The sequence below is a fragment of the Brachionichthys hirsutus genome, chromosome 13 (genome assembly GCF_040956055.1).
Source record: "Brachionichthys hirsutus isolate HB-005 chromosome 13, CSIRO-AGI_Bhir_v1, whole genome shotgun sequence".
NCBI lineage: Eukaryota > Metazoa > Chordata > Actinopteri > Lophiiformes > Brachionichthyidae > Brachionichthys > Brachionichthys hirsutus.
Window position 1 is genome coordinate 3,866,714 of NC_090909.1, and position 21,632 is coordinate 3,888,345.

At 44.7% G+C, this 21,632-nt stretch overlaps 3 protein-coding genes across 5 annotated transcripts; 2 read left to right on the forward strand and 1 right to left on the reverse strand.

Annotated features, from left to right (window-relative positions):
- Window positions 1-711: 711 nt before the first annotated feature.
- hycc1 (hyccin PI4KA lipid kinase complex subunit 1) lies at window positions 712-13,461 on the forward strand. 2 transcript variants are annotated; one of them, XM_068747044.1, is made up of 12 exons: window positions 712-848; window positions 4,571-4,652; window positions 4,902-5,003; window positions 5,109-5,288; window positions 6,070-6,150; window positions 6,234-6,349; window positions 6,577-6,672; window positions 7,221-7,337; window positions 7,809-7,896; window positions 8,929-9,091; window positions 9,819-10,162; window positions 11,358-11,492. In XM_068747044.1, exons 2-11 carry the CDS (start codon window positions 4,602-4,604, stop codon window positions 10,115-10,117), a joined length of 1,293 nt encoding a protein of 430 aa, XP_068603145.1. In that variant the 5' UTR covers window positions 712-848; window positions 4,571-4,601; the 3' UTR covers window positions 10,118-10,162; window positions 11,358-11,492. The 2 variants fall into 2 exon arrangements, with proteins under 2 accessions (XP_068603145.1, XP_068603144.1); XM_068747043.1 differs by lacking the exon at window positions 9,819-10,162 and having other exon boundaries at window positions 11,358-13,461.
- A 192-nt stretch (window positions 13,462-13,653) lies between these two features.
- On the forward strand, window positions 13,654-15,675 carry tomm7 (translocase of outer mitochondrial membrane 7 homolog (yeast)). Of its 2 annotated transcripts, none has more exons than XM_068747406.1 (3): window positions 13,654-13,796; window positions 14,921-14,980; window positions 15,332-15,675. In XM_068747406.1, the coding sequence occupies exons 1-2, from the start codon at window positions 13,694-13,696 to the stop codon at window positions 14,971-14,973; spliced, it is 156 nt and encodes a 51-aa protein (XP_068603507.1). In that variant the 5' UTR covers window positions 13,654-13,693; the 3' UTR covers window positions 14,974-14,980; window positions 15,332-15,675. The 2 variants fall into 2 exon arrangements, with proteins under 2 accessions (XP_068603507.1, XP_068603506.1); XM_068747405.1 differs by having other exon boundaries at window positions 14,921-14,969.
- Window positions 15,676-16,303: 628 nt separating this feature from the next.
- On the reverse strand, window positions 16,304-18,004 carry LOC137903408 (interleukin-6-like). The gene is made up of 4 exons (XM_068747560.1): window positions 17,696-18,004; window positions 17,043-17,141; window positions 16,802-16,945; window positions 16,304-16,525 (listed from the first exon to the last, which is right to left on the reverse strand). The coding sequence occupies exons 1-4, from the start codon at window positions 18,002-18,004 to the stop codon at window positions 16,304-16,306; spliced, it is 774 nt and encodes a 257-aa protein (XP_068603661.1).
- Window positions 18,005-21,632: the final 3,628 nt, after the last annotated feature.

Sequence of the window (21,632 nt, forward strand, 5' to 3'; positions counted from 1 at the left end):
CTATAAATGTGCTTGTTTTGTTGTGGTAACCTTCAGGGAGATTTGCTGTTTTTTTTTTATCGTGGCCATGAGTTTATCAGCTATATAAAATCAATATCGATATCATTCAAAAGCAGGCAAATATATTGTGTATTCAAATATATGGTGGCAACTATCGTTATCTAAACATAGTTGAATGTTAGTTGCTCATTTATTGTCAGGACACAGCCTTTTGAGTACTGCTTTGTGGTAAAGTGTATAACACGTGGTGGGTAAAACCTGACGATGAGAAAGTCTGTAGAATAAGATAATTGTTATCTGGTTTATATTTAATACAGATATTATATTGTAATCATGTCCTTCACAACTTTGATTAAAGTTAGCTCAATATAATCAATAAAATGTTAAAAGTTAAAATATTATTATTGTACATTAATCTACAATTTGTATGCTGTAGTTTTAATTATTTACACAATGCAATCTCATTCCAGATTATTTACTTATTTATGAATGTAAAGATCCATAGATCATCCTTCTGCCAAAGAGCGGCGACTGACAGCGACAACTGAACGTGCTGGTGGAAATTATTGTAATGCATTTTTTGCATCTGATTTGATTGGATACTGGGTATAGGGGGCGTGGTGGTTTCGGTGTACGCTATTTTATCATTGGCTCAGACGCTCGTCACTTAGCGGAGACCGAGTTTCTTCGTCGAAGGTAGTCTGGGTGACGGAAGTACTGAAGATGGAAGCATCTAATGTTGACGAATTATTTAAGAGGTTTGTGGAGTAGCGAAGTGATAGCCATTTGGCGGTCTTGTCGGAACCGTCGAGGACAGCGACACCCGGAAATGGAGAGCTAGCATGCTTGTAAGTAAACAGTAATTTAATGGGTTTACTTGGGTGTCGCGCTTTAGCCGGGCTAGCTAGCGGACAAGCTAATCTTGTAAGCAAGCGTTGTGACAGCTCGAAGTCATTCGTGCAGGTCCGCGTAAAGCGTGTGACGGAGGCGGGTTTCTCATTTAAGGGAAATATAATGTCTGCTATTGAGCTACCCGCGCCTTGAGACGCGGTGTGGCGTCGTGTTGAGGAATCTGAGGAGCCGGTGTGTTGTCGGCATTTACCAATGAAATTACCGGTAAACGAGTGAGCGAAACGGGGGTCGACGGGAGACTTCCGACTCGTTTTGGGTCAACGTGCTGCTAATTCCGTCCTCGAACCTTAAACCTTTAGCTCGTTCAGTAACAGCTGTGCGTGTGAGTGTTTTGCGTTCTGCCGCCATGGCTGTTCACGTTTAAGATTCCTCAGGTGGTGTGCGTGCGTGTGTGCGTGTGTGTGTGCGCGTGTGTGTGTGTTCAGACACTTCCTGGTGGTAAGTGCTGCCACGTACCGGTAATCCACTGACAGTCCTGCTTCTTTGTCCTTTTAGCTCCTTCACTGCTAGATTCAATGTAGTAATATGTTATTCTATCTTCGGTTTCCTTCATGGAGGCTGTGCTTATTGTGCTTATTGTTAAATCACAACTGCTTGCTTGATATCTTGACCTTGTTGACTTTGGATTTTGAGTGTGTGCCTGTTGTAATTAGGTGCAGACTAACTGTTATTACGCAGACTATGCGCAGTCTGCTTTCTGACAGGAGACCCTGGTAGGTCATAAGACAAGAAGATCGTGTGTGTGTGTGTGTGTGTGTGTGTGGGGGGGGGGGGGAGGAGAGTCTACTCTCATCCAGCATCTCAGCTGCATCTTTACCTTTTGTTTGCTGTGGGTGTCAGTTAACTGGTCGATTGTGTCTTTGACCATCAGCGTGGCTGGGGCAGCTCTGTAACTCCCAATGCAACACGCACACACACACACACACACACGCACACACACACTGTCTGTCTTTGTGTTCCCTTTATTTCCTCCTTTCAAAGCTTCAGTTTTACTTCCTGAAAATAGGCATCTAGATAATAGGAAGTGACGGCAGTGAGTGGACACGGACTTACTTTAATATTGTCTCTGCCCGCCCGGCCTCATGCAGGTACGTTTACACTACGCTGCTGCCGGCCGGGGGACGCTCTGGTTGATGTGTTAATCGATTATAAAAAGGTAGTACCTGCATGTTTTGCGGTTAAGACGTCGGAATGTACTGAAAGTGGACCCGTTTGTGTTGAAAGAAGCCTTTGGAAGTAGAAGTCAAATAGAATTACGTTTAGTCTGCCGTGTGTGTGTGTGTGTGTGTGTGTGTGTGTGTGTGTGCGCGCGCGCGCGCGCGTGTTTCAGAGTTCTAAAAACTGATCTGGGGCCGTAAAGTCAGAAGGATCAAGCTGTCAGCGTTGGCTAGCTGACAGGAACAGGCTTTGTCAAACCAGATATTAAATAAACACATTTGTGAACAATGCATGGCACATTCTCCATCTCTCATTTGTTAGTATTTGGCTGCATCTGATTACTTTTATTTTTTTCCCCCTGAGCCTATATTGAACTCAGTTTATGTGTTCCAGCATCTCGTGTGTTTACAAGCGGCAGGCGGATTGGCACGGCCAGCGCCGACCTGAAATGGAATGAACTCCCCTCCTCCGTCCCGTGGGCTGTCGGACATCCCTTCTCTTTTAACTCTGTCCAGGCGTCCAGTTCTCTCTCGCTCCGTCCGTTTAGCCATTCGTTCGGGCTGTCCGGTAGCACTAGTTCCCCTCCCGCACACATTTCATCACAACAACGGTTTATTACTTGTGCTCGTCGAGCCTGTTCAGCCGCTTGTCCCGATCGTTCGGTTTGTTCGTGTGTGTGCTTGTGCAAGCTGCACAAAAGAAGCTCACCAGCCGGCTGCGTCTTCTGCCGTTTCTTTGTGTGTCTGCATTCACAAAAATCTTTTTGGATTCAAGCTCCAACCGTTGATGTTGTCGTGTTGGCTGTAGGAAATTACAATGGACGTCCAGTTGCTGCTTGCTGACATCTGAAACACCCAGAAACTTTAGCCTGGCGATTAATAACTTTTAGGTTAATGTCTTGCTTTAAATATTGTTGACTTAAGTAGGTTTATATTGGTTATGTAATTTGTGTGTTGTGTGATTCCATTTGAGTCGAGTCAATTTCATGAATAGCTTACCGGTTAGCGGTTTTTGAATCGGTGCTTCTGTCTCTTTAGTGGCGTGTAAAACATTCAAATACTTTAGCGTCACACGTGCGGTACAATTAGTGACTTTCTACAGTGGATTTTCAATCCGATCTTCCTTGTTTCAGAGATTGCTGTTGCGTTTTGTGTAATTGTATTAAATTAGTAGGCGGAATGGCAAGTGGCTTTTAAATGTGTGAAAAACAGATTAGGGAACAGGAAAGCTGGGCAGAGAGAGGTGATGCTGTGTGGGAGAAAGGAAGGAAGAGATGGACGTAACTTGGATTTTACACAATAATCTTGTGTGTGTGTGTGTGTGTGTGTGTGTGTGAGACGCCATCCTCAGCTCTGATTTGAGTGCATGTTTCTACATGACAAGCGTGCACTTAAAAGGACCTTCTCCCCAGCGAGTGCTTCCAGTCACACCAAACATGGACTTGGTTCCTCTCGTCCTGTCCTTGTGGTCTCGGCCTGCTGAAACGAGGTACCGGTGAAAACTGGCTGCTAACACAGAATAAATGACGGATGGAGACGTTGTCCTCTTCAAATCATGGAATGATGAACTATTTGATGGCCCAATCGGGTCGTTGTCTGATTCAGTTCTTTGATAGATCACAGGAGTCGTGTTTTTGTTGTTGCAGAATCGTATTCGTTTTGAGCGGTTGTGCCATTTGCTACGACATTCGTGTTCTCCCCAGGCGGAATACTACTGACTTTGGTGTTCCTGTTCCTCCGGCATCGCATGCATGTATTTACATGACATTTGGTGCAGTTGTTCTTCTCAGGAAACTTTAATTGGAATAACTTGACACACTTATTTTGCATTTAGCACCGGGCTGCCGAGTCAAAATGTAAATCTCCATTAGTTTAATTGTAAATCCGACATCATCCATTATTTTTTATATAAATCCGTTATATTTCTTTCTTTCTGGTCTTTTCTGACTCTAGGACTGTAGGGTCGAACAGGAAGCAACACATACTTTATTTAATCAAGCTGTGGACTATTGGAATGAAATTGGGAAGGCGAGAAATGCAGTCCAGTGAATTAGCAAGCGTTGATGGACGAACACTGGATGCTGCTCAACAAGCGTCTATATTCTGCTCTGCCAGATTTCGGCGTTATCCGTTTCCAACTGGACCTCTGTGTGTTTGTGTGTGGGTGATTTTTGTTTTTTCCTTATTTGTCCGAGTCGAGAGTGGCTGTGTTGCTCACTAAAGGTGTATTGGAGAGGATGAAGCAAGGGATGGGGGGGGGGGGGGGCAGCTTAGTGTTTCTTTTGACTTTTGAAATGCCTGGAGCTTGAACAGTCCCTATTCACCTATTCACCTCTGCCATGGTATTCTTAGCTGGTTTCCATAGGCTACGTATATTTATTTGTCCGGATAGCAAGAAATCGAAGGCCGGGCAAACGGTGGTGACTACTGGCCTGTGTAAAATGCGCTTCCTATTTGTTGTGTAGTGAACGCACAATGTGTGTGTTTTTGCTCTTTTTCAGGAAGACGTGACTCTCCTGCAGATGAGGGATCATGTTGGCTATGGACCAAGGAGTGGTGGAGGAGTGGTTGTCAGAGTATAAGGTACTGCTGTGTGTGTGTGTGTGTGTGTGTGTGTGGACACACACAAAAAGCAATATATATATTAAAAAAAAAACATGTTCCAGATCAGCCTTCAGCATAAACGTTGCTGCTTTCCTATAGAAGATGCTGCTGAGGTTTGGGGCGCTGTTATCAAAGCGGAGATATTTACTCCCGACTCATTATCCGATGTTTTGCAATATTGTTTACATTACGTGTGTGTGTGTGTGTGTGTGTGTGTGTGTGTTTCAGACACTCCCTGACAATGCCGTGTCCAATTATGCGTCCTCTTTAAAAGACAAAGGCGCTCTGGTCCCGGCTCTCTACAAGGTCATCCGAGAGAACTACAGCGACGTATGGACGGACTTTTAAACTCTTTTTAACTTATGGAAACGTTGGTCAGTGGAATTTGTTGCTGTGATTATGCTCTCGCTTTGGTGTTTCCCGCGTCCCCTACAGTTGCTGGAGCCCGTGTGCCACCAGTTGTTTGAGTTTTACCGAAGCGGTGAGCTGAAGCTGCGGCGCTTCACCCTGCAGTTCCTGCCGGAGCTCCTGTGGAGCCTCCTGTCCGTCAGCGCAGCAAGAGACCCCCACACCTCCGGCTGCATCGAGGCCCTGCTGCTGGGCATTTACAACCTGGTAGGGGAAGATGGTGAAGGTTGTGTTTATGTGAGGTTTCAATCCCCCCCCCCCCCCCCCCCCCCTCCCACCCACCACGGTTCTGTCGCAGCTTATCTGTTAATGAGGAGAGCTGCTGCTGTTAATAACAAAATAGCTTCCTGTGGGATAAGGACAAATGGTGCGTGATCCTCAGCAAGTGGGCGCCGTCGTGCAGCTCCAGAGGCAGGCTATTGGATCACTGGACTATTTCTAGACTCTGCATCATCTCGTGCTCTTTCCTGCCTTGTTTGGGGGTTTTTGTTTTTTGGCAGGGGAGTTTGACAGGAAATGCTAATGAGAAAAAGAAACATGATTCTGGAAGGGTTTCATTTTCCAAATGTCACAAGGAGAAATGCCAGCATTTTCAATTATGAAAGTGAACTGAGTCCTATCTTCATTTATTTGTGCTCTTGATGGCCCCATCAGCAAAGTGCTGCGCCCCAGAACGTCCTATCTGAATAGCAGAATAGGTCAGCTGTCGCTCATCACACTGGCTGCCTCCCATTAATCTATTTGACATTAGCGTGCTCACGGGAGGCACCAGAACTGCAGGGTGTGTGTGAGTGTGTGTGTGTGTGTGTGTGTGTGTGTGTGTGTGTGTGTGTGGACACGGAGACCCTGAGTTCCCCACACCTCACAGGCGAGTGTGCTCCAAGCGATACACACATGCTCTCCAGAGATTCAGAGCTCACAGCTTTAAAAAAATCCTGTTTTTCTTGCCCGCAGAAACATTTTCTCTTCCCGTCTTCCTCTTCCACAGGAAATCGTTGATAAAGACGGACAAAGTAAAGTATTGTCCTTCACCGTCCCTTCCCTCTCCAAACCCTCGGTGTACCACGAGGTGAGGAAGACACGAGTGTGATTTAAAATGCCGTCTCGTGGTCCACCTTTTTTAAACTTCACCTTCACGTCTCGGCATTCCAGCCTTCGGCCATCGGTTCCATTGCCCTAACGGAAGGGGCTCTCGCCAACCATGGGCTGAGCAGGGTGGTGTACAGCGGGCCGCACCTCCAGAGAGAGAACTTTACCGCACAAAACAGGTGAGACCCTCCACGGAGACGCGTGTTTTTAAGTCTGCGGAGTGTGTGTGCGATGGCCGGTCAGTAAGGTTGGACACTGTCTCTAAATACCGAGTTGCATTGTGGGTTACATAGTTTCCATAGATTCATGGAATGGAAAAAAGGACAAAACCAGACTCCATCTTGCATTTGTCGCTGTGACTTTTGGGCTCGAGCCGCGTTGTTTCAAGGATCTGTTTGTGGTTGAGGTTTGAGGTGCTGACCTTCCTGCTGCTGTGCTACAATGCTGCTCTCGGCTACATGACCGCCACGTCCCTCCAGTCCCTCTGCCAGCTCGGCTCCAGGTAAAGCATCACACACACACACACACAGCAGCATGATATAATCTACTGTAATGTCACTTTGCCATTGGGACGTTATGCACACAATTCTAATCATTTCGACCTTCATATCACTTAGTGGATTGTTGATCTTTCTGAGGAGGCTACTACTACACAAACACACACACACACATACAAGCTGCTTTGAAAGCAGAGGCTCATCTGATCCTCTTATAGACTTTAGGTACCTGCTGCGTAGCATTCACACGCCACAGTTCGGTGGTTTTGCTAGTCTTCCAGCCGACGTTGACATTTGCTCTGATAAGAACAAAGGGAGCCGTCGGCTTTGATTTTCTGCTAAAACAACCCAGAATCCTGCTCGCGTTTAACTGAAAATATTTGTTGCAACTTCAATGTTTCCGCTTTGCGTGTGCGCGCGATGAGACACACGAGTTGTAAATTCCCTCAACGGTAGCGGCAGATGAGTAACTTTGCTGTGGTTTTCCCAAATTGATGCTTCCTTTTTCACTGATGCAAGCTTCCTTATTGTGCCATTAATGATTTTCCTCTAGGGTTTGCATATGCGGTTACCCGCGGCAACAGATGCGGCGCTACAAAGGCATTAGCACGCGAATGATGGTCACGTCAGAGTTCCTCGTTCAGCTCGTGGCGGGGATCCACTATTCCTTGTAAGTGTTTGCGTAGGCCTGAATAAAGAGACCAAGCAGGTTTAGATACGCGTAGTTACATATTAATATAACTGCAGGCATGTAAATGAGCATTTATCTGGTGCGTAGGAGCGGATTCATCTAGTTTCCATTATTTCCTACGGGAAAACACAGCTTCTGTTTTTAAACGGCGTTACAGAGCGAGTTACGTTGGAGAACCGAGGTTCCACTGGACCTAAAGCATTCAGCACTGGCTTGTGACTAACTGGTGTCTCTAATCATTTTTAGTCTAATATTTTACAGTTTATGATGACGTTTTTAAAGGTGGCATTGTGGAGCAAACAAAAATATTCAGTCCACAAATTAAGCACAAATCCGCCTGTTTAAAAACAACCTTCCACTGTGCTTGTAGATGATTAAAACTCTAATGGGGGGGGGGACTTGGTTCTTTGACTTGGACGTGATCCGTGTAATATTTGTGCCTGTCTGTAGGTGGAACGGGGAGGTGGAACTGGGATCCAAAGCCCTGGATGACGTCCTGTACCGGGCGCAGCTGGAGTTATTTCCCGAAGCTCTGTTGGTGGGTGAAATCACGAACGTGCACGCGGGACTTGGTTCTTCAGGAGCAGCACAGCACGCTGCATTGTGTTGTTTGCTGTGTGTGTCAGAGGCTGCAAGCGGAGTGTAATCCCACTGGATTATTTACATGCTATTCCACTCTGCTCCGTTAAGCCATAATCCTCGAGGCCGCAGGGAGTAGAGGATTGAACCGAAGCTCCACGGCTTTTCTCCACAAATCAAGGCTTGCTCCTCGACAACGGTCGACTTTTGAATCTCTCATTAATCAAAATGGAGTTGAGGTTTGTTTAAATAAATTCTAAAGATAATAAATGTCACGATGGTGAACTTTATAATCAAAGAATACAACTTCTGTCTGGCGTTCTTTTAGCTGCGTCATTCTGTGACAGATCAGGCAGCAAAATCACGAGTGGAAAGACAAAATCCAGATGTTCCTATAGTTGCTTTCACTTCAACAGTACTTGAGAGTATTTTTATTACGTACATGTTTTTTCCTCACTTGGCAAAAACCTCAACATTACACATGAGTGCTGTAAGTCCAGTGGAGCAGTGTTATGCAGACAGATCTGCGGTCAGCGCTTTGGTTTTAGCGCTTTGCATGACTCTCAGAGCTTCAGTCTTTCTGTTGTGCATTTGGTGGCAGAAACATGCACTTTCTTTGCAGTATGAGACCCTCTCTTCTGTTGTAATTTAAGATGAATGAAAGTTCTAAATATGTATAGTCAGGACATTTCCCTGCCGTCTTGAGCTTTATTATGTGGGTGTCGGTATCAAATGCAAATTGCACAGCATCATTTAGTCATCTCTTCAAATGAACGACGGCAAAAAGGCAGCGATTTTTCTTTTGTCAGATCGGCTCCCACACCTCTCTGTGTTGGCAGTAATTGTCGTGATGTTCCACACCAGTTAATCAGAAGTAGCATTGAATAAAACATGCTGGCTCGGTTTCTCAGCTGTCGGCAAACCGCTCCAAGTGTGTCTCTGCTCGATCCTTCTGCAGAGTAACATTAGCGCTCCTCCTCCTCATCCTCAGGTGGGTAACGCCATCAAGTCTTCACTGCACGGTGCTGCTCTGAAGAGCAACAACAAGGAGGGGGCGCGGAGTATCCAGGTGGAGATTACGCCCACCTCCTCCAGGATCTCACGAAACGCTGTCACCTCCCTCTCTATCAGGGGACACCGCTGGAAGAGAAATGGTACGACTCGTATGTGAAGGAAACTGGGAATCTGAGATCCCCCCCCCCCCCCCCACACACACACACACACACACACTTACACACCAGGCGGTTTTATTTAACAAAAAAAAGGTTTAATGCGTGGTACCATACCTCGTCTGGAGACACCGTGTTCACTCTTAAGTCTAGTCTTTTAGAGGAATCCAGAGCATTGATTATTATTGCTGGTATCGTACGGAGCAGTCGGGGTGTGCCAGAGGCGGATTAGTAGTAGTAGTCAATGATCACATTCTGCGTGTGGTTCAGAATAAAGCGAGCGGTACCGATACGACGGGTAAATTACAGCCTTCGGGTTTAATGAGTCTAACGCCCCCTCTTCGTCTCGTAGATATCTGCTCGTTCAGCTACTTGTTTTATGCATGAAGCTTTTGTAAGGAGATGATGGATGGAAAATCCAATTAAATATTAATTCATGTTTAGGGGCCGAGCCTCGACTCGGCCCATTGACTTTTTCACATTCATCTCCATGTAGCGTTTCCGTTAACCATTCCCAATGACTTGTCTTTTTGTTTTCTGCCATTACATTGTTTTGGTTTTGTGGGCCTGTGTATTTGACCATCTTTTTAATTTTTTTTCATGTTTGTTTGCATGATATTTGTCTGTCTGTCCATTCATCTTTGTGTGTGTGTATGCATTTCTATGCATTGTCAAACTGCACCCCCCCCCCCCCCCCCATCCCACCTACCAGAGTCCCAGGAGGTGAGTGTAGACAGTGAGGCTTCGCTGGGGGGTGTGGCCGTCCCTGAGATCAGTGTGACAGGTGTGAGCGGTGAGCGAATGCCTAATGGAGACTCCCTGCGGTCACGCCCTGATGGCCGCGCCCAGCCCGACTGCGACCCATTGGGCTCCGCCTCCGAGGTCAGCTTGGACCCCCGAGTTCATGACTCCAGCTCCCGGGGTCAGGAGGTCAGGAGGCAGAAGTCTGTGAGACGGATGGTGGAGAATGAGGGTTCTGGGTCGACCTCCACAGGGAGGAGCCAGTACTAAGGTCCTGCTCCTTCTTCCCCCTGCCCCATTCCTGGGGTAACCTAGGTAACCATGTGTGGGGGCGTGGTCTGAAACGCTGCGTGATGACTTCCTCCCTTTACCTATCTTGCGCTGAGCTGCACCAACTCGTCTTCGCCTATTTTCACCATTTCTCTCTCCTCTGTGGCTAAAGCTTCCTTGTAAAGAGCTCCGATTGGGATTCCTCAAATTTAACTGAATTACGTAAGATCTCACTGAATAACAGATCAATAACCTAATTAAAATGTGTAATTATTATCAATGCCTGGAAGACGCAATCCAATAAGAGTGCTCATTTTCCTGCCTTCCCTCCAGGGGGTCCCTTCACCCCACAAGTTACAACCCCGTGACGTCTGTGATTCCTTCACTGTGAAATCCGCTCCTACGTTTTTCCGCATAGGAACAGAATGTTGCAGCATGTGTGGTTGAATTTTCCAAATTTAAAAAAGCTCCAGTTTCGTAGCGATGCTTCAAATCTGGATCCACTATGATACTTATTGATCCATGGCCCGATAAATTTCCAAATATTTTTGCCAGCTGAACCTTGATTCATAGAAGTTTTTCAAAAACCAGATCCGTCATATCTGGCATGGCCCTCAACCATTAAACCGTGAAAGGAGGGATCAGTCGTCCGTCGGGTCTCTGATGGCACGCGGTGGTACGCCTCAACACGGAGACAGAGTACTCCCATCTGACTTCCTGTCTTGTATTTCTGTTTACAGGAATTCCGTCAGTGGTAGCATCAGATCAAGTGTGTACTTGTGCCTAAGTGTGTGGTTGGTGACTCACACAGGTGTAGATCTGTGTTTGTGTTAGCCTAGCGGAGCGCGTCTTTAGGGATGCCTTGATTGTGCCTTCCTCTACTTTCCCTTTGTGGTCTTTCCAAGGCTTTTTTGCTTTTCAGCTCTTCCCTCTCCTCTACCAGTCGACCGCTGGACTGTTAAGCTAACAATTAATTTGGGCTGCAAAATACACACTTTACACTGTTTTACATCAGGCGAAGATGTCCGGTCTGCTCGGGTTGTAATGCGAAAGCGCCACCTGCTGGATAACAATGGAGCTTCTCTGTCATGCAGCCCAACAAAAGGCAACATTTAATGCATTGAGTGTTTTCCAACTCGCTTTGATTCCCTCAGATGGGCTGGATGACAGATGAGCCAAGACTTCCTCTCGTGTTTTAATTTCAGCGCTCGTTTTGTCTTCCTCTGTCTGTTCACCTCAGACGCCGTGGATCTGGGTTCCCCAGATGAGCTGATGGATATTTCTGAGCTGGATGAGGGGGTGTGGCCAGGTGGTGTGGGCGCTGACATGACCCCACCCACCATCACTGTCAGCAACAGTGTCACCACATTGAACCTGGGCGCAAAGGCCATGAGGAAGTGTCTGTTCGGTGGGCGCAGCAGCAAAGATAAGGACAAGGAGGCGGGCCCTCTGACGACAGGCCGGGCTGCCAGTGAGAGCGCGGAGCTGTCCGTCAAGCGACTGACGCTCACTTCCAGCCAATCCGTGCCCAAGGCCGGCGCTCTCACCAGCCTCACCCGCACTGCCAGCGCCGTTTTCTCTCGCTCTTTTGAGCAAGTGACCAGCGGCAACGCCCCTCCCCTAAGCAACCACACCGCCTCTGAAGCGGGCCGCTATTCGTGCAGCCTGCAGGATGAAGGGCTGGGATACCTGAGCCCGGCGCCGAACCACTCCCAACGCTCTCCCAGCATCAGCGTGCACCTTGGATCTGACCTTTGAACCTTTTTAGAGACGACTTTAACCCTCACCTTTATTCCTGTGACCTGGAAGCCCAAAGCCATGCCAACTACAAAAAGATCTACCCTTTGTCACTCAGTTGTAACATTTTAGATTCTCTGTGCTGTAGAACTAGCCCGCGCCGTTCAGAGATGCCAAGAACGGCCGGCTGGTTCTGCTCCTTTCGCCCCGGCAGAGCCTCCTCCGGGTCTGTTGGGGGGGGGGGGCCGTGTCGGGGACACCCCTCCAGCTTCGTCGGCTTAGTCTAGTGCAGTGCTGTGCTAGGACCAAACTGTACTCCATGGATGCATTTAAAACCCATTACTAAAAGAAACATTGAAAGTATGTTGTCTGGCATTTGTGGCCCTGCATGGCTTTTCCATAAGTTATCCTGATTCCTGACCTTGCACCGGTTTATTCAAGGGCAGATGTCGAGTGCGTGTGCGTGTGTGTGTGTGTGTGTGCGTGCGTGCGTGCGTGCATGCAAGAGTGCGAGTACTGTAAGTGTGTTCGGTCATTTGTGTTTTTGAATAAAGGCTGCTGATTGATACCCTGATTAAGGTATTGTTGAAACTAGTGTTTCTACATTTTTTTTTATTATTATTTTAGGGGGGAACCCCCCCCCCCCCCCATCTCGTTCCATAGCAATACAAACCTCTTCTACTCAGTGTGTTCCATAAACTCCTGTTTACTGTGAACGGGTTCAGCTGTTCTCCGCTGCATTTTCTCAAACGGCAGGAAAAGTAACCATTAAACACCAACCAGTATGATTAGAATGGGGGGGGAGTTTTTTTTTTTTTTTTTAATGTTTACAGCTGCCCAGTATTGCCATCATTGTGGAAAAGCAATATTTGTCCCTCCTTTCTGGTTCTACTTGCACTTTCCTGAATTGCTGTGTATTTGATAACAAAAATAAAATTCTGACTTCTTACAAATGATGTGGATTTAAAATTTTGAATTAGCATGTGAAAGAGAACATAGTTTTCACAAATTTGGTATTTTCTTATGAACAAGAGAGGCTTCACTTTCAACTGTGGTATTTTCATGTGAATATTTTTTATTTTTTTTTGCTATTCCATACAAACCTCGTACCTAACCTTCAAAATAAACTGCATAGACTTGAAGTCTACATAATTGTACAGAACTAGAAGAATCTCAGCAAAGCTGCTCATGAACCTTGTTCCTGTACATTCGTTAGTAAGAAGGCGTCATACAGGGCTTTCCTCTTCTCTGATCCAACCATTGGTCGAACAGTTTGTAATACTTCGGTGACGTGTTTCATGTGTCCATCAGTGTTCTTCTGATCATGACACGATAATATCTTGTACCAAAAATGGAATTAAACCACTCCTCTTGCTTTAAGTTGCCATTCCCTGTGCTGTTGTCTGTGTACTAGAACTGTTCAGTGTCCATACAGTAGATCGGTGAGACAGTAACAATCGTGTTTCTGTATGTGAGTTTACAGAACGTAAACCGGGTCTGCTTGTTTTACATCATACCATTGTTTTAAAGTTGGTTTATAATGGCCTTTCTATGTCTCAAAAGTAATTCACTGCTATTTCTGGAAATAAAGTGTTTCTATATTTCAATTTTGTGTTCTGTTTTAAATCTAGGGATAATAATAAAAAAAAATCCCTATGAAATTCATACAGTAAGCAAATAATGTAGTTAGCGTTTTGAAACATACATCCGGCCACAAGATGGCGAACTGACACAATAGTGACAATGATAGGTGATGTTGCGTCGCTTCGTTTTCTACGTCACTTCCTCTTTCCGCGTCTTTGGCAGGAGTATCAGCATCGTCGCTTTAAGGATAAACTCATGGCTAAACTGAACAAAGAGACTAAACAGCGGCTGCAGCAGCTGTTCCAGTGCGGCCAGTTTGTCATCCGATGGGGATTTATCCCAACTGTGTTGTACCTTGGTCAGTATACGAGCAGAAGCTGGGGGGGAGAGACTTATCTTGCTAACATTAGCCTAGCTTAGCACGCTAACTCGCCTCAAATATTATTATCCAGGCTTTGGAAACATAATTAGCACCCGATATATATATATGTGATAAAATACACAGCAATTCAGCAATGTATGTATATGTATATATATATATATACAGTATAGCTATTAATAAAGCAACGTCTAATACAAGTTTAATATCTGAATCTGCCCCGTTATCTACATCCACTAAAGTTTAAATTTGATTTAATTTCTACCAAAGTTCATTCAAATATTTGTGGTAGTTTCTGTGTCCTGTTAACAGAAGCCTTATCCTCCTTGGCTAAGGTAATGGCTCTTGGACAGTTTGGCACTGTTCCTGTGGCAGGTTGAGGATATGCAGTGTACTTGCATAGGGAAGTTAAGGCGTGTACTTGCATGACCTCAGAGCCGCTGGAGTTGCCCTCTGTGAGAAAATCTTCTTCTACTTCAGCATTTTGGAAAAACCAAACCCTGATCATACGTTTGCCCCTTGCTTTTTCCACCGGGGTTCTTACATGTTTTCTTACATGGCTCATTACACACTTGTGTTACCGCCATCTCAATAATATAATACATTAGGCAGTTATGATCTGATGACATTAACGCAATCAATTATTAATAATAGCAATGAATTTAAAATAGAAATGCCAAATCTTTTTTTTTTCTCTTTTCTTAAGGTTTGAAGAATTTTCTCAAGTTTAAATAACTCCTTTTGATGGTTTCAAAAAGTCAAATGTCAGAGCTCTGTGATGCAATAATGCTAATATAACGGATTTTGTCCAGCGCGTTGGGGAAAGTTAAATTAAGTGTCACATAATGAACCGCGTTATATCGAGGGACTACTGTATACCAAATAAACAAATAATTCACCGACTATGAATTACTTAAAAGCTGCCTTTCCTGCTGGGCATTTTAGGAATAGATTTTAGAAAATGTTGTGCGTAAATTTGTTTAAATCGATACTAGTTAATTCTCCAAACACTTTCAACTAACTGTTTTCAGGGATTCTGTTTTCTGTTGCTCCTCTCAAAAGGAAACCAACAGACTTCAATTCTTCCGGTTTTTTGCTTGCAGGCTTCAAACGTGGAGCAGATCCGGGAATGCCTGAACCCACCGTCTTGAGGTAGAATACATGTACGCTCGACACCTGGCCTTCCTGTTGGATTGCAAATATTGATGACTTGACACAAATTGTGATTTTGTTTTTCCACCCTACTGCAGCGCAGGCACAGATCTCTCTTTAGATGGGGTGCCAACTACTCTTGACACATTTAGCTGCTGACAGAGATCAACTTGTTCACCTTATCTCTATTTATCATGAAAGGTTTCCATGACAATGAACATGTTAACAAAAAAAGAAGGGCAAATAGACATTTTATAGAGCTCAGCCCTAATGAGATACCGTAGGGGAAACTCCAAACAGCATTTCGTCTTGTCTTCGATTGTGGAATATCATTCATCAGGCTCTGCTTCTTTTTTCTTTAGTCTACTGTGGGGATGAGGAATGTCTCCACCCAATCTACCCCCCCCCATCATCACGACCATGTGACCCACCTGTTGTTTAAAGGGCAAGAAGCTTTCACTCTCCGTAAATCACGCTGGTATCCAGGAGGCGAAGAGTTTCATCTCCGAGGCACCTGCTCATGGTCCCGCCTGCCGAACACGAATGCAGCGGCGACTTCTGGACACGGCACAATATGGTTGAACAAGTTGGGGTCGAGACTTTCTGAGAATATGTAGTTTTGTTGAGGATGGTGGCTTTTTGATGTATCTGTTATTTGTTTTCCCCTCTTTTCATTAGTAATTTAAAAGTTTTGAAAATAAAATCATACAGATGTCATTCTTGCCTCTTTTATTAGGAGCAGCGGTTTAAGTTTTATTTCCCAGCAAAATCCCAATCATTCTACAAAATCAGTGGAGGTTTGCCGTGCAGTTTGATTTGGTTTTTATTTTTTGACCTTTTGAAATTTGGAAATCCAACACAAAATATCGGAACAAATAATGACACATTTTTACCGTTATTGCTCATTTCGCAGCTTCCAAACAACATATATAAATATGAATGAATGTTTGAAGACCAACTTTAAAGTGACACGGTGTGAGGAAGTCTTGAAATGAAACATTTCTAGCAAACTATTTTTATTTCAGCATTTCTTTTCAGAATATACCCCCCCCCCCCAGAAACAAACTGACAGTTAAACAGCTCATTGCATAGTAATTAAAGCATTCAATACAAATCCAGTTTGACAAGTTGTGAATAAATAACAGCTGACAGAACTATAAATATAGAAATACTTTTTATAATTGTGCAAAGACAAATGAATACACTTCAAGTATAAATAGGTTAAATAAGTTAATGTTGGGAGATTTACACAATCATAGATTGCTGTAGACCCCGCGTACCCACAGTGGTACAGACCCATCTTCCCTGAGGTATACCATCACATTTCACTTAGGTCATAAGCGCTGACCGGGGGCTACACCCTTGCTGATCATGCCTCTTCTGGGTTTTTCGCTTTTATTGATGACCCTCTTGCCACGGATGAGGAAGTAGTGGAACGTGTAGAGGATGCTGTGCGCAGTCATCTTTCTGTGGAAAGTGTCGGCGATGTCGACATCCCTCAGCAGCTGCTCTTTCTGGCTGCTGGTGAGGCCGGAAACCTGCTCGGGGTCCCTCATCTGTGGCGCACGGACGTGAAAGTGTGTCATTATAATGGAGATCTATCTATTACTTACGTATGGTCAGAAATAAAAGGAAGCATATAGACATGCAAAATAAGAAAAGTACAGGGCATTACAGTGACTCAGACTTTTAAGTATTGTGTGCCACTTCCCCTCCACTGCATTTATGAAAAAATGCATTCATTTGTCGAGTCATAGTCTGTTCAAAATCCTTCTCCCACCACTGGATCCAAAGAGCATGAAGGAAACAGTCCACCGGAGAGGAAGACCCACCTTTTTTTCTATCTCTGTGATCAGGAGGCCGACATAGTGCCTGGCCTGTGTGGGGACGAAGCTGCCGGGGAACTCCTGAGCCACGTACTTGAGAAGAACCGAGTAAACGTGCAGTCCCCGGAGCAACCGGATGAAACAAGCCTCCTGGAGAGGAGGAAAGAAAGTCACCGTTTATTCCTCGAGGGACATTACGTCACGTTGCGCCCTTTTCCTATAGATGGCAGAGGAGGAGAGGCTCTACCTTGCTGAAGTTGGAGAAAGGGCAGAGCGCCGGAAGAGAGGGGATTCTGTAGTTGTCCAGGAAATCATACCTCACCGTGTTCTGAAATTCATCTTCAAACTGACAGGGAAAGGAGAAAATGCAAATAATGGAGGTGAGGAATACACCTTAATAAAAAGACTTGGTAAAATGTTATACGGATTCAGACACAAACATGGCCCAGTGAGACCCATACTGGGTTCTATACAAGTGAGTGAGTTGAGCTCTAATTTAGAGTAATATTAATTAATTCACACTGAGATTGAAAAGAATAGGAACACCCTATTTATGATAATCCTGAGTGTCAAACTGCCGGGGAGTAATTTTTTAATTTACTTTGGATTATGGGTTTTATTCCAAACTGCTGCCTTAAATCAGCAAAGGATTACTTGCAGAAAATAAAGTTCCTAATTACTCTTAATATGCAACAGAGCTGGAATTTACAATCGTTTCATAACTTAGCTGGGCTTTGATAATTACATATCCAGAGCGTGTGACATACATCATGAAATATGTTTACAAGGTAGAGTGAAATATATACTTATTATATATATATGTATTTATTTAATAACTTTACCTACAACACTATACTTTTTGACAGCCGCAATCATTTCAATCAATGATAAGACACTGACCTCCTTCCGATGGCGCTCCGTTGCGCCGAGAAGCGCCCTCAGGACCGTTTTCAACTCGTCAGGCGGCCACTCGGTGTCCCCCCCCTCACCCGAGGGGTCACCATCAGGGCTGTCAGTGGACGGGAACCCGGATGTACACAGCAGCAGAGCGGCCAGCGTCGCAGCAGAGAGCAGGCCTGCGTGGAGAGGAGAGACGCATGAATGAATGAATGAATGAATGAATGAACGAACGAACGAACGAGAAGAGGAGGGAACGCAGGAAATGGGCGCACCTCGGGTTACGAACCACGGCGCGGGTTTGGAGGGCATGTCGCGCTGCTGGGAGCCGCTTGTTCACTTTCCACTGTGCGTCGGGCTGTCATTTTATATTCTTCAGAGCGGAGGAATTTCCCAATCTATACCTCCCTGTAACATCCAGGGAATGAACAGTTATGCGTCAAGCATCCGGTCCTGCCGCCGCCGCTGGGGGGGGGGGGGGGGGGGGGGGGGTCGTTCATTCCCCCAAGTGATCGACACAAGCAAGAATGTGGCGTGAGATGATTCTGAAATAGTAACGGAACTAATAATAGTAACACAAATCTTGTTGTGTTACTATAATATAATATACCATAATATAATACAATATAATATAATATAATGATAATATTTTATATTGCAAATTAATCCACTCAAAACCAAAAACTTTACGTGGCCTTTGCGTGTCACGTGACGGGAAGGTGGCGTGTATATTTTTCATTTTATCCAGGGTGGATAAAGGGTGAGATGAAGAAGATGGCTTCCTGTAAATGCTGCAATGGATGAGCAGAGATAGAAAGTGAATGGATGGATTCACATCGGGATTACTGGAGTTGCATGTGTCTGTCAGCTCGAGGTTTTACGACAGGTTTCCCCAATTGAAGTAACACTGTGATGTAAAATGTTCCTCTGATTACGTTATCAGAAATCTGTTTTGGTGTGTGCGTGTGTGTGTGTGTGTGTGTAAGTGCGCGTGTTTTAAATATAATTAAAGCCATTTGTGATTTTCTTGTTTCTTCAATCACATGTTGTGTGACATTGTCCTTCCTTCCTGTTCTAGTATTAGAAACGGAACTACTGTACATTCTTCCACAACTGAGTTTCACTTGATGGAGATGAGATCATGTTTTTTGATTACACACTCAGTTTTTAATAACTGTTAATCACATCTATCTATCTATCTATCTATCTATCTATCTATCTATCTATTCTATATCTGTCTCAGATTACAGTAAATCACAGCTATTTGGTAATCCTTGCACCTCCTCCCGCCGCTCATATCCTCCTTTGCCATAAAAATAAGCATAACTCCTGAAAGGTTTATCTTTGCTGTTTAATCTATGTTACATTCAAAGGACCTACCGACGATATCTAATCCAGAGGTAACATGGTTTAATTCCACTTATTCCCTGCACGTGGGAATTAGTGCGAAAAGCATTATTTACCAAATTTGTGTGCAAATTTTCCTACAATATTTGAAGTAGCTCCTTTCTCCACAGAAGAGGCGGAGGAAATTCTTAATAGATATATTTCTTATTTCTGATGAGGGAACACAAGTTGTACTTCTAGTTCCAGAACACGTAGGATATTCTGTAGTGCGTCATAATTCTGTGAAACTTGGCAGAGATATGACCCCGGCTCTATGCCGTTTATCAAGCTTTCTTTGAATGGCTTGAAAGAATGAAATGGAAGAAATGACTTTGCTTGAACTGTCAGATCCAAACATTCAACTTCCTTCTTAAGAATGAAAAAAAAGAGGAAAAAAAAAAGCCACATCCTTTCCCTAACTTTCAGTTACCTACATTGTCTTTGCTTTCATGAATTCAGAATTCCAACAAACTGGAAGCATCTGCGTAACGTGGGACCGTTGGAGATCCTGCCCCCCCCCCCCTCCCGGTTTGCAGTGGGGTGCAATTATGAATTTAATTTACATGGAATTATTGCATTCTATTCTTTCATCTGGTGAGGTGGAAGAATGGAAGAAGTAGCTGTGACTCTCATTTCTTCTTTTTTTCTTTAACCACAAAGGCTCACACAGGCACATTTCATCAGCTATACAGACAAATCTTGTCATCCGATGGAGGTTGTAATGAACCTTTATTTATTTTAAATGTTCTCTGCTCCATCCTCTCTGTGCATGGATGTTGAATTGTAAACGTGACACTCGTCAAAACAATCAAAGTCTCTTCAGCTACGACCCTTAATCTATAGTGTCTGCGTGCAAGTAATGAATGAACAAAGGAGCGTCATACACACAGTGTTTCGAATTGTCTATATAGCAGCTATACAGTACACTGTTGCTGTCATGACAATGAAAACACCGTCAACAAACAACAACAAATTCCACTTCATTCTGCTTCAGCGTGTCAGAAAGGGTAAAAAAATTAAGTTTCCACTTGACCTAATTTTGTTTTAGTTCCTCTTAAACTAAGAAAGGGAGGTCAGGGCAGATTGTGCTAACTCAGTGGGAAAGGGTTCGACGTGACTAAGGAAAAGGGGAGCAGGGGTCACGGCCTTTCCACGTAACCGCCGACGTCTCCAGAGACAGTTGTTGTGATTTATAATGGGAGACAGACGGGGGGGGGAGTCTAAACGTTAAAAATCAGAGAATGTGTGATAATGACTTCTTACAGGCTTCCAAGTGGAGTAAGTGAGCAGTTAAATATATAACTTTGTAGAAGTACCTTCTACAGAGGTTTCGTAACAGCCTTGCAGTGTAACCTGCCAACTCTCTTTACAAGTCGATCCTTCATAGTTTGCGTACGTCTGTAATCGCCTCCTGAAACACGTCTGGAACAAATGGCGCCCCTTCTGACGCCAGGAAGGGCAAACGTGCGCAAGATGTGTGTGCACATGCGTGCGTGCTTCCCCGTGTCTGCGTTCTGCCCGTCCACGTTCTACGGCATTTTTCCCTGCATAACGTTTATTTTATTTTATCTTATCTTAGGCTGCTGCAACCGCCACCCAACCCCTGATAAGCAGTTTGAAGATGGACGGATGATTCAAAGCATTTTTATTCCATCCTGAGATGATTTCCGTCATCGCGCCGTGTGTGTGTGTGTGTGTGTGTGTGTGTGCGTGCATGTAGACACTCTCCCCTTGATTGCGCCGCAAAGAAGAAGAGCAGAGTGGATAAAGTAGATTTCTTTGTGGTAATGTTTTACCACATATTTGACACTTCTTCTTCTTTGGCGGTACAAATATTAATTATATTCTCCCGTCTCTTACGCCCTCGTCCACTGTACTGTTTAAACTCTGAATAGTGTTTTTTTTTGGAATGCAAGCCTGTCCGTCTGCAGTTCACCCTGGTGATTGCTAGATGGCAATCACGCAGCATCCGTGACGGAAGGTGTACAGCACAGTCGGCGCTGCCTTCTCTCCTAAGCAGCAGCATGAAAGGACTGTTCTGTCCTTCGCCCAGCCACACCAGTCGTAATGCGTGACCTTCACTTTGGATGGAAACTGCTTTAGGACCTTGCCTGGACATGGAAGCGTGTGACGGGACTTTTTATTGAACATAAATGGGCCTGTTGTTCATATATTGTTTGACTTCAAATGCTAAACTGTTCACTGCTTGCTTTTAAAGCATAAATGGACCTTCTCTGTTTGTACGTCCACATTTACACCAGCGTGTCTCTGCTGATGCTCATAAATGTACTCCATAGGAATTTAGCATGTCATTTAATTCCCTACAGCTGAGAGGGAGAGTAATTTCAATCGCGAGATGAGTACAATTAAATTCCTGGCAGAAAGTCTTTGGCTCAGACTCTTCAGGGACATTGAGATCAATGTGGCGGCGGCGGCGGCTGATGACTGTGCCGAGACTGATGACGTGATGACGTTGGCGAATCTGTTTCTGAGAGGTGGAGGGACCTGCACAGCAGCGACATGAAGAACCAAAGATGATAAGACTACACAAGTA